Here is a 13,568-nt window from a genome sequence, read left to right as displayed (position 1 = left end):
ATATGAAAAAATGCTCATCGTCACTGGTCATCAGAGAGATGCAAATCAAAACCACATTGAGATACCATCTCATGCCAGTTAGAATGGCGATCATTAAAACATCTGGAGACAACAGATGCTGGAGAGGATGTGGAGAAAAAGGAACACTTTTACACTGTTGGTGGGAGTGTAAATTAGTTCAACCATTGTGGAAGACAGTGTGGCAATTCCTCAAGGCCTTAGAAATAGAAATTCCATTTGACCCAGCAATCCCATTACTGGGTATATATCCAAAAGACTATAAATCGTTCTACTGTAAGGACACATGTACACGAATGTTCATTGCAGCACTGTTTACAATAGCAAAGACCTGGAATCAACCCAAATGCCCATTGATAATAGACTGGATTGGAAAAATGTGGCACATATACACCATGGAATATTATGCAGCAATCAGAAATGATGAGTTCGTGTCGTTTGTAGGGACATGGATGAATCTGGAGAGCATCATCCTCAGCAAACTGACACAAGAACAGAAAATGAAACACTGCATATTCTCACTCATAGGTGGGTGATGAAAAATGAGAACACATGGACACAGAAAGGGGAGTACTAAACTCTGGGGTCTATTGGGGGGAAAAGGGGAGGGCCCGTGGGAGGGGGAGGTGGGAAGGGATAGCCTGGGGAGAAATGCCAAATGTGGGTGAAGGGGAGAAGGAAAGCAAAGCACACTGCCATGTGTGTATCTACGCAACTGTCTTGCATGCTCTGCTCATGTACCCCAAAACCTAAAATCCGATAAAAAATTAAAAAAAAGAAATAATTATGCATCATGATCAAATGGGATTTATCACTGAAGTGCAAGGATAGTTCAACACATATTAATAACATTTTCTGATTTTAAACTAAATTACAAGGCTACAATAATTAATATAGTATTGCAATAGTGTATAAACAGACATATAGACCAATGGAACAGAATAGAGAGCCCAGAAGTAATCCACACATATATGGTCAATTGATCTTTGACAGGGGTGCCAATAATACACAGTTTAAAAAGGATAATTCATTAAACAAATGGTATTGAGAAATCTGAATATCCACATGTAAAAGAATGTAATTAGACTTTTTTCATACATTATACTGAAAAAATTCAAAATGGATTAAGGACTTAAACATAAGACCTGAAACTCTGAAATATATGGAAGAAAACATAGGAGAAAAGCTTCATGACACTGGTTTTGACAACGTGATGGCATTAACATGACACTAAAAGTAAGGACAATGAAAACAAAAATAAACAAGTAGGACAATGTCAAACTAAAAGGCAACAGCAAAAGAAACAACAGTGTGAAAAGGCAATGTACAGAATAGGAGAAAATTTTTGCAAGCCATATGTCTGTAAAAGGTTAATCTGCAAAATATATAATAAACTCATACAACTCAATAGTTAAAAAAAATCTAATAATGTGATTTTAAAGTGGGCTTAGGTCTTAGACATTTCTCCAAAGAAGGCATACAAATGATCAGATACATGGAAAAGTGCTTACTATCACTAATCATTAGAGAAATTCAAATCAAAACCAAGATTAGATATTAGGATGGTTATTATGTATATATATTTTAAACTAAAAGACACCTGTTGGCAAGGATATGAAGATATTGGAACACTTGAATGGTGGGACTGCAAAATGGTTCAGCCACTATGGAAAACAGTGTGGAGGCTCCTCAAAAAATTAAAAATAGAACTACCTATATAATACAGCGGTCCCATGTCTGGATATTTATACAAAGAATTGAAATCAAGATTTCAAAGATAAATAAATAATAATACTTTTTACAATAGCCAATATGTGGAAGTGGCCTAAATGACCATTGGCAGTTGAATAAACAACATGTGGTTACCTAGACCTTATTAGGGCTGAAGAGTGTCCCCTCATATACCTATAATACCCATAGTAGAGCTATAATGAGTCAGCCTTAATAAATAAGGAAATTTTATGATAGGTCACAACATGATGAACCTAGAGGATATTATGTGAAGTGAAATAACCGGTCACAGAAAGACAAATACTTCACTATTCAACTTATATCAGATATCCAAAATAGTCATATTTATAGAATCAAAGAATGGATTGGTGGCTGATGGGCTGGGAGAGGTTGAAATGCAGAGATAACTGATAGATGAACTTAAAGTATCAGTCGAGCAAGTTTGATTGATGTATAAACTTTAGAAATCTGACTTTTTAAATCTATAGTCAACAATAATGTACTATATATTAAAAAATTTGTTGAGGGTAGATCTTATGTTTAGTGTTCTTACTACAGTAAAATGAAATATTAATGGAAAAATTTAAATAAAATATTAGGAGACAGAATCCCAAGAGCACATTAAAAAACAATCCATTATGACAAGTGGTGTTTTACTTCAGGGATACAAGGATAGATACTATTACAAAATCCATCAATATAATTTATATCACTAGTAGGAAAAAATGACTATTATTTCTATTGATGCTGAAAGCCTTTGAATAAAATTTAGCACCCATTATATTTCCAGTTTTGATAATCACATCAAAATTCTATACTCTACAAAAACATAATTTAAACATGTTATGAAATTATTTTCAGCAAACAAAATTTGCAACAATTCATCAACATCAAATCTTCACTAAGGAAAAACCTAAAAGATTTGTTTAAGAAAATGAAAATAAACTATTTAATATAAACTATTAAATATAAGAACAGAGATGGAGAAAAGAATAAAGAACCACAAACTTGTTAAACTAAGGAAATACTTTATAAAAATAATAATGACTTCTTAAAGTGTAATATATTGAGAATTATGATACACATTGGGATGACATTCACTGAATTTAATTGCCAATGTCTTTGTGATGGTTAATTTTATACATCAAGTTGACTGGATTAAGGAATACCCAGAGAGTTGGTAAAACATTGTTTTTTAGTGTGTCTGTGAAAGTGTTTCCAGAATAAATGACCATTTGAATTAGAAGACTGAGTGAAGAATATCTACCCTCACCAAATGAGCAGACACTATCCAGTTGCTGAGGTTAAGGTAGAATGAAAAAGAGGAAAGGTGAATTTGCTCTCTCTACTGGAACTGAGACATCCATCATTTTCTACTCTTGAACGTCAGAATTCAAGTTTCTCAGGACTTCAGACTCTCCTTATACCAGGCCCCTCACACCTCACTGGTTCTCAGGCCTTCAAACACAGACTAAATTACAATCCCAGCTTTCCTACTTCAGCTTATACAGAGCATATTGTGGAACTTCTAATTCTGCATAATTACATTAACCAATTTGCACAATAAATTTCTTCTTATATATCTATACAGATATGTATCCTATTGATTCTGTTTCTCTCGAGAACCCTAATAGAGTCCTTATAATTTCCAGAAAGTAACACAATTACTAATTTACATTATAATTTGATAAATCATGAAAAATTTTTATTCTGATGGTCACACTAAAATAATAAGAAATGTATGTGTAGTGGATAAGTTAATACAGTGGAAAATTGGGCTGAGAAAAAATTACTGACCAACCCACTTCCCCAAAAAAGGGAGGACACATTAGGCAAATGGGACAAATACAAGGTAAGTAGGTAGCTTTGTTCTAAAATATATCAGCAATTATATTAAATGTAAACTTATTAAATAGGCTAATAATAGGCTAATGCAAAATTTTAAAAGGATACAGCATGTAAACCATAACCAAACAAAATTTGTATAGTTATACTAATATCAGGATTTAGACTTTAACGCAAAAACATTTTTAAGGATAACATTTTGTAATGGAAATAGGTTTAATTCAGCAGAAGATGTAATAATCCTAAATATGTATATGCCTAATGATGGCATAGATTCATAGTATACAGACAGTGCTTACTTTTCATAGTATCATGTTAACTAAAACATGTGCTTATCTGAATTGTGTTTTCATTTTGCATGGAATCATGATGTGTGTATGTATAATTTGATAGAACTAAAAATATTTTAAAAATTGGACAGAACTAAAGTGAAAAATACTCAAATTTACAGTTGTAGTTGGGGATTTTAACAAACCTATTCCAGTCACTGAGAAAACAAGCAAACAAAGAAATAATTAGTGAAGATAAAGAAAACTTGAACCACACGATTAACAAGTTGACACATATAATACATTATGTATATAGTACTGAAAGACCACACGTTATTTTCAAACGCATACAGAGTATTTACCAAAGTTTTATATTTGCTGAACCAAAAAAATGCCAATAAATTTCAGAGGATTAAAATAATACATAATATATTCTCTAAGCACAAGAGAATTTAGCAAGATTATCAATAAGATAAAGATAATTGAAAAATCCCCCAATGTTTAGTCATTACTACACTTCTGAATACCTTCTATGTCATAGAAGATATCAGTATAGAAATTATAATATATTTTAAACAAAATTGCAATAACAATATGACATATCAAAAACTTGTGGATTGTAGCTAAAGCTGCACCTCCAGGAAAATTTATAGGTTTATTGCATTTATTAAAAAGTGAAGAAAGCTGAAAATCAGTGATCTTAGTATCCAACCCAGTAAGTTAGATAAACAGTGAATTTAACCCAAAGAAAATAGTAGAAAGATAATAAAGATATAATGGCTTATTTTATGTGTCACCTTGACCAGGCCTTAAGATGACCAAATATTTTGGTCAAACATCTTTCTGAAGGTTTAGGTGAGGATGTTTTAGTTGAGATGAATATTTAAATTTGTAGACTGAGTATAGTAGATTGCCATTCCTAATGTGGGTGGGCCTCATCAATCAGCTGAAGGCCTGAACAGAACAAAAAGGCTAACCCTCTTTCAAGTAAGAGAGAATTCTTTCTGCCTGACTGCTTTTGAACTGAGATATCAGCTTTTTCCTGCCTTTGGACTCTGACTGAAACATCGGCTCTTCCTGGTTCTTGAGCCTGCTGACCTTCAGATTGGAACTATACCATTGGTTCTCCTGGTTCTCAGGTCTTCAGACTCAGACTGGAACACCATCAGCTCTCCTGGATCTCCTGCTTGCCAACTCACCCTTCAGATCTTGGGACTTGTCAGCCTTCATAATCACGTGAGCCAATTCCTCATAATAAATATCTTTCTCTATATATAGAAAAACATCTATTGGTTCTAATTTTTCAAAAAACCCTAATTCAAAAGATGAGAGCAGAAATTTAAAAAATAGAAAAAATTTTTAGTACATTAGCAAAAGCAAAAGCGATTCTTTGAAAATACTAACGAAATTGATGCATCTCTGGTAAGTCCGATCAAGAATCAGAGAAGGTGCAAAAAATCACAACCAATTTATGTTCACCTAGGAGTACAGTTGGTTTAATTTTTCAGAATCAGTCAATGAATTTCACATATTAACAGAAATAAGGAGAGAAATATATAGTGATTAAAAGATAATAAGCATTTAATAAAATTTACCTTCTCTTCATTATAAAAATCTCTTGGTACACTGGGAAACGAAAGGAATTTCATTAATATGAACTTTGTTAATTTTCCCAAAGCTACAACAATATCCTCTTTAATGATGAATTAACACAAGTTTTCCTCCTGAAATGAGACAAAGATGGCTATGATTTATCCCTTTAACATTGTACAGCTATTCACAATGTTGGTCGTTAGATGAGACGGAATTGGAACTCATACATATTTTGTGAACATGAAAACATGAAGTCATTGGTATAACCATTTTGGAAAATTGTTTGGCTGTATCAAAGTTAAACATACTAATATATTAGGGATCACTATACATTTAACAGAAATACATATACTTATTTACCAAAAGATATGTACAAGGTTGTTCAGGGCCATATTATTACATGAACTGTAAAATGAGTAATTTAATTTGTGGTAGTGCCATAACCAAAACGATGAAATGCTATTTTAATAATGAAATTGAATTAAATAATGCTACAAATATAATAGAAATAGAAGCAAGAAAGAAAGCAATATGTATTGTGTAATTCTACCTATCTAAAACTCAAAACATATAACAGTAACCTATAGTGTTAGAAGTCAGGATAGTGGTTATTCTTAGAGAGAAGAGTGGGAATATTAACTAGGTAAGAGTATAAAATAGGCTTCTGAATGGCTTGTATTGTTTTTCTTGTATTACTTGTCTTTCTCCTGTATTTCTTAATGTGGACTATAGATTCATGGGTATGTTTACTTCATCATAATTCATTAAATGCATATCTATAATCTGTGTATGTTATATATTTCAACAAAAATATTTAATTTAAAATTAGACACCTATTCCTAATAAAATAAATTTATAATGTATAAATCAATTTATAGTTCTCTAAGTGTCTCTCTCTCTCTCTCTCTCTCTCTCTCCCCCTCTTTCTATACCCTGTCCCTCCCTCCCCAGAATTCAGGATCTTATTTAATGGGGAAATACTAGAGGCATAGCCACTAAAGTCAGGAAGAAGGCAAGGACGCTCAACCTCTCTTACTGTTTTTAATATTCTAGGATGATTTTTTAGTAAAGCAGTTAGATAAATAGAAACAGTTGGAGACTTAAAAACTTGAAAAAAAAGTGGTATCTATTTTAGATTATATGATAATATATCTGGAATGACAAAGAAAATCAACCTGAAAATGAATGCAAACAAAAGAATTTCAAAGAGTGTATACTAAAATCCAACTATAGAAATAATACCCTTTCAGAAAAGGTAATGAAGAGAAGAACCCATATAAAATAGCACTAAGAAAGGTAAAATAACTGGATATAAAATTAGCAAGAAAATCAATATGTAAAAATCTTTTAAACTTCCTAAATGATGTAAAAGTATACTTGAATAAATGAAAGGTGGTATCCTTTGCTCTTTAATAAGGTGACTTGTTATCTTTTCTTCTGCTTTCTGAGTTTTACTTTTTTCTTTACTTTTCAAAGTCAATGCTGATATCATTAAACATTTTCAGTTTTTCTTCTCTACATACATATTTACAAAACCACAAAATTTGCTCTTAAGATTTATGTGTGTCTTATGAGGCATTTTTGTTCAGTTCTGTTTTATGTATTTCATTTCTTCTTTTCTTATTAATTATCTACAGATATATTTTTCAGTTTTCAAAATATTTTTGTCATAACTTTTATTTTACTGTGGTTAGAATATAATATCTACAATTTTTACTTTTTGGTATTTAATAATTCGTTATTCACCAAATACCTGTTTATTCAGACACTGGTCTAGGTTCTAATGATATCATGGTAAACGAGTAACCCTACTTCTTTGCCTTTATGGTACTTACTTCTATTGTGAGAGACATTTTCTGTTTAAAAAATATGTATATACAATTTATGGTTTGGGCAATGTTCCTGTTTTGGTGTGATCAAATATTATTGCAAATCTTATTTTTGTCTTGATTCCTCATGGTCACAGAGTGGACTTGTCTAATGTCACCAGATGTCAGGGGATGGTTTTCTCTTTTCTAATTCTCTAACTGATTCTAATATCATGTTTTCTAAATGATAATCTTGTATACTTATCTCAACAATTTATGGTTTTCTTGAGGTTCAGGATGTAATATTTTGTTTACTAGGGCTATTGCTAGCAATGTTTTATAAGCAAAGCAACTTTTATCTTTCAGATATTTATTTTAAGAAAATATAATAGTGTTTTAGGATATTATTTTGTTAAATCTTGGGGCTCGACTTTAGAGAGATTATATTATTCATTTTATTGCTTTAGTTATATTTTCTAAACTTTTTAGGTTGATAAATCACCTTGCCAATATCTCCTTGCCAATAGTTTTATACACTCAATAAAATTGGTTTTATTGGCTGGGCATGGTGGTTCACGCCTGTAATCCCAGCACTTTGGGACGCCAAGACGGGCAGATCCCTGAAGTCAGTTGGAAACCAGCCTGGCCAACATGGTGAAACTCCATCTCTACTAAAAATACAAAAATTAGCCAGGTGTGGTGGCAGATGCCTGCAATCCCACCTATTCAGGAGGCTGAGGCACAAGAATTTCTGGAACCTAGGAGGCAAAGGTTGCAGTGAGCAGAGATCGTGCCACTGCACTCTAGCCTGGGCAGCAGAGTAAGACTGTCCTCTGTCTCAAAAGAAAAAAAAAAGAAAAGAAATTGGTTTTGTTGTTCATCACTTTCTCTTGTATGTAAAAGGAATTAATTTGAAGTTAAAACATATCTTAGTACAGTCATATCAATTTTAAGAAATATTACCCAAATATGTATTTAATTTTGACATTTTTACTTAGAAAGTCATATATGCCATTTACTGCAAGTTAACATGTGAAAAGCTCAATTTCTGTCAAATCAATCTTAAAGTTTATTGTGTATGGTTTAATAACCAAGCATTTTTGTTATAGCTTCAAAATATATGTATATTGCTTTAATGAACTGATATTTGGAATTTTTGTGTTTTTACCGCTAAAACTACTAGCTGGTGTATTTTTGTTATTTTTTTGTGTCTCATTGTAAGATGTTGAGATAAGTGATAAGGTCTCAGGATGCTCTACAGATTTAGGTTATCCCCACCCCCTGTTCTTACCAATGGTTTTTTGAAGTTAACTGATACATCTTTATGCAGTGTATAATAATTTTCATTAGAGGAATACCAGTAATGTGTTTCAAAAAAATCATCTTAAGGCAAACCTGTCAGAAATATTTTCATTATTTTAACATTGGCTATTTTTATACTTTCTCTTCTTTTTTTTCCTTAACCAATGATAGGCTAAATTTTGTTATATTTAATCTATCATTGGTAACAAAAAAATAGGAAGTATACAAATAATAATTGAGAATCATATAACTGCAAAAGTTATCAGTATGGCTAGCATTGTTTAGCTGAATGAGTCTTAAAGCTGATCATATTAGAATCATGATCTGTTATCAAATTCTTCTATTTTAAAGTAGTATTTTATTAATCATTTATGATTTAAAAATAAATATTAATCATTTTTAATGATGTGAATCTCTAGAATACTTTTATAATCTTCTGAGTGTTCATAAACCATTTAAAATATAAAATTTAGTCAAAGAGAAAATAAGATTTAATAGAACAAATTTGAAGCCAAATTGCAGCCACATTTGTCAAGTGCATAGGACTGAATGGCATATTCATAGTTCACTAAACTTACCCCAGTTATGTTTTATTTTATCTACATTTCTATCCCATTTTCTTTTCTTCCAATTTTCAAACTTATTTTATATGATGTCATATATATATTGATATTCTTCCTCAATTCCTCTCTGAAATTAGGTGTTTATTGGTAAATGTTCATATTGAAGGAGTTTATTTGCCATATTTTTAAATGTAGAAAACCCATATTCAAGTTCTAGAAAAATTGGTATTCTAAATAAGGTTGTATTATGTGGTGTGATTTTACTTTATTATCATTAAACTTTATTTGAAGCAAGTTAAAATTAATGTTAGAATTAAGAAAATGATTGTTCTAATGTTTTCCAGCTGCTAATAGGTTATGAAAATGGTACTGTAGTATTCTGGGACTTGAAATCTAAAAGAGCAGAACTGAGAGTTTATTATGATGAGGTAAGTAATTTCTACTGAAATGTTTGAAAGAGTATTGTGACTTTGTGCCTATCTTCTACTTTTAAGCTTTGTATTTTGCCAATATGTTTAGCCTTGCAAAGTTGCCTGATTCTGACCCAATGCTTCACACTGTCTTTTGGTATTTGTGTAAGTTCCATCTCTGGGTTTTTCTCTTAAGAGAAAATTCTGCCTTGACTTCCTATTTTGGGGCCCTTTTGTGGGATCTTATGTACTTTGCATTTGTTAATAGGTCCTGGCTTGTCAATCTTATGTACTTGAGTGCCTGTCACCTGTACTATATCCCCAAATTTGTCTCAACTGCTTTTCCTTTCTTGAGGCTCCATGCTACATTGTGCTTCATTGTCCTTAAGGTCTCTAAAGACACTATTCACACTTTCCATAGAAAATTCCTTTTTGGTGGCAAAAAGTTCAAGTTTGAAAGGCCTTATCTTCTAATACTTGCTCTCTTAGATAAAGAAAAATTTTGTAAATAGTAATACTTGATAAGTGACCAGATCTTAATAAGTGACAAGATATTGAAGTAAGTTTTATTATACATAATTGAGACTTGGTTAGGTTTATATTTAGGGGAAGCAACAAACTCCTATTCATCAAGGAATAATTGTTCAAATATTAATTGTTTAAATATTAATTCCAGGCCATTAATTATTTTTCAATTCAGAAGAGGCTAACAAGAAGATGGTAAAACTGGAGGCAACAGATTAAAAGGGAAATTATTTTTTGTACCTGTGGAAATAAAGGTGATCATCTGTGCTCTTAATTCAATTTGAAAATGGTGGGAGTAAGAAGAGATGGAAGGAAATCTATGTCCAGTAAAACCTGCTCTTACATGGGAAGAGTGACAAATAATTTAAAGCAGCACTGAAATAATTAGAAAATGAAAAACCCTCACACATTTATTTTATAACACTTCTTCATTTTATCACTGGAGGGATAAAAAATGTCTCCAAATGAACCTATAGCCACCCTAGAATACTTTACATGTTTTCCCCTATCCCCTTCATAACAGTTAATTTTTAAAGTTTTGGTACTTAAAGATATAAGCCTACACCTATTTTATAAACTGCATAATTCATTCTCAGTGGTTCTCATAGTGGTAAAAAAAAAAGTTAAGAAAATAAAATGGCAGCAGGTAATTTTTTCATGATTGGTGAAAAATAATCTGACAAGTAATATACAATTATGTTCTTTATGATCACATTTTTGAGCATCTTGAATTGTAAGAAAATAAAGTCCTAGGGAACTAAGCTAGGATTTTTATTTTGTTATACAAATTATAAAGGTGGAGATGGATAGTGCTCCTCTGTCAACACTAGCAGCTAAACAAGAGTACAGAAACCATCAGAATATTCAGCCAGTTCGAATTAGAATAATTACCTCAAAAGGAAACCCAGAGGAAAATGCTGAATCAACTAGCTTTCCTATGGCCTTATAAAGTATGGAAGAAAGGTTTTGAGCCTTAAAAACAGAATCAAATTTCAGTGAAATTTTAAAATAAGGATTAGCAGCTGCCTAAGTGAGTTAGTACAGTACCAAGATATATGTAATTTATATCTAGAAGTTACTGACATCTGATATATGTATATAAATCTGTCATCTATTTATCTACTTTAATGCATCATTATATGTTCTATTGTTTTGATAGAGATAGTTAAATAGTTCATTTTACTGCCAAGCTTTTCAGCCTGTCCTCAGCACTTTACCTCTCATATCTAGAAAGCATGCTTAATACTTAACCTGAAATGGTTTCTTGTACATCACCAATACAGTGATCTCTTCTTAGTCTTTAAATTCCTCATGAAACCTGTAGCTTTACCTCAGTTTCTCCTCTTAAAATAATTTATTCACTTGTCTATGTCTTTTCACCTCATTTATTATGCCTCCTTTTTCCATAACTGATTTTTCCCTTAGCTCTCCTTTAAATTGCAGATACTCTTCAAGATACTATGTCTTCACCCTCATTTTTTCTCTCCCCAATGTATACTTTTTAATGTTTGTATCCTCTTTTAACATTTCAAACAGTATCCTTATGCTAAAAAAAATTAACATCCATGCATCTATAGCCTTTACCTCCCTCCTGAACTCTAGATCTAAATATATAACAATATATTAGATAAATCCAGCTGAATATCCCATTGGCAGTGAATTTGTATTTGAATACCCAAATCTTCTTCTATATTTTCCTCTGGTTTTTAGTCTCATTTAGTTAATTCAGTTTAGACTCCTCAAAGTAGTATTTGTCTCTTCTATGATCATGTATTATGTGCAATCAGTTTCTGTAGTCTTTTTGATTCTGACTTTTTATTTTCTCATTTATTTCCTCTTTTCTCATTCCCATTCCCAATGTCCTAGTTTAAGTTGTTATCTTTTGCCTGGATGACTATAAGAGTATTTTAACTAATCACTTTTCCTTTGATGTCTTACCTCTTCAATATATCCTTAATTTAAAATATTACAATTTTAAAACAGGTTATGGAATTCTCTACCCCAGAACCTTTGAATAGCTCTCAATTGTCAACAATACAAAGTCCCTATTCCTTGACATGATATTTAAGAACCTAATGTGATCATTCCTCTTTAGTTAAATTTATAATATCTTTCTACACATTCCCCACATTTCAGACATATTATTTGCTATCTCCTATATATAACACTTATTTCTTATCTCTGAGCCTTTGCTCCTTTTGACTTCTCATCATGAACTGCCTTCTTTCCTCTTCTGTATATCAAATCTGTTAGGTCTTTAGCCCTTGTAAAGTTTATTTGGACAATTTAACTAGCCTCTTCATAAGTAGCCAATGATGAATTGAGTCTTGTTTTGGAAATCCAAGATTATTTTCAGAAATAAATATATGAATTTTACTTTCACATTAACTGTAAAACTTTTGTTTCATTATGGCAATAATTCTTGAATAATCATGCACAAAGAAATCCCTGGGATTGGCATGAGGAAAATTTCTTAAGAACTGCTGTATTTCCTTTTTTTCATGTTGTTATCCATTTTTTCGGATTTCCTTCTTCTTTCATGTTTTCAAGAAACTCAGTCTCAGCCACTGAGTTGATAAAACTAGCTAGTGTTTTTTATTTAAAATTCTGTTTTCTGTCATTCAAATTTTGTTTGGATTAGTTGTATTATATTCGTTTTTTTTTTCCAGTAAGCCTCTGAGCCCCCTACCTTTTATTGAGAAAATAGTAGGGTAGAATTTAAGAAATAGAAATGGAATATTTATCCATCAAGTCAGATCAAATGGTAGCTACTCAGTAATGTACTATGAGACCTTGATCTCTAATAACAAGTTGGTTTTACATGCTTGTTTCTCTAAACAATAAATATACTTTTTTAGTTGTACTTACTTATTTTGGCTTTACTGTAGCTATTATTTTTACTTCTGTCCTTTCCAGTAGATAGAAATTCAGTGAAATAAGAAGGTTTAGGGCTGAGAGTGCCTTTTCTGCCTCCACCTTTGATGGCGAAACAGTTTGAGACAACTTTAAGTTAAATGAGGCTCATCAAAGTTAACATGTAGGAGAGGCAAGAAGATGTGACTTTCCCTTGAACCACCTACAGAAGGGAGAAAAAATAAGCGGAAGAGAAGAGAAAGAAGTATTTTCCCTCTAACTTCCTCTGCTGGACTCTAGCAAAAAAAAAGAAATCTCTGTTTAGTAACGAAGGCCACAGGGTGAGAGAAAATACAAGTCTAGGACTTCATGTTGCTTTTTCCATTTAATCAATTCTTATTTTCTTGATGATATGTTTAATAATTACTTTAGCCATGAATTATCTGCAACTCTAATAACACTGATTGTTTAGAACTTTTATCAATTGTATATGTATAACTTTAAGTTTGGAACTTTTGGTTGTATGTGTCTGTGTCTGTTTCAAACAATAAGTATGATGAGTATTCACTTATATTCATCTTCTCTTTCTTAGTGCTTTATAAGTGTCTTTAAGGAAAATATGTTGTATGCTTCTTTTCTGCCTTATATCTG

General features: G+C 31.6%; 1 protein-coding gene across 22 annotated transcripts in view; it reads left to right on the top strand.

The window, feature by feature from the left end:
- The window catches only part of STXBP5L (syntaxin binding protein 5L), a 452,700-nt gene that overhangs the window by 212,001 nt on the left and 227,131 nt on the right, over positions 1-13,568 (top strand). For 18 of the 22 annotated variants that reach the window (XM_078352051.1, XM_078352048.1, XM_035274086.3 and 15 more), the window contains one exon: positions 9,474-9,557. In XM_078352051.1, coding sequence (XP_078208177.1) covers positions 9,474-9,557 — 84 coding nt within the window. Of the gene's footprint in view, positions 1-429; positions 547-5,002; positions 5,100-9,473; positions 9,558-13,568 lie in introns of those variants that run through there. The other 4 variants (XM_078352053.1, XM_035274091.3, XM_054246065.2 and 1 more) reach the window with 3 other exon arrangements.

Source organism: Callithrix jacchus, chromosome 15, assembly GCF_049354715.1.
Source record: "Callithrix jacchus isolate 240 chromosome 15, calJac240_pri, whole genome shotgun sequence".
NCBI lineage: Eukaryota > Metazoa > Chordata > Mammalia > Primates > Cebidae > Callithrix > Callithrix jacchus.
This window is presented reverse-complemented; position numbering and strand designations above follow the sequence as displayed.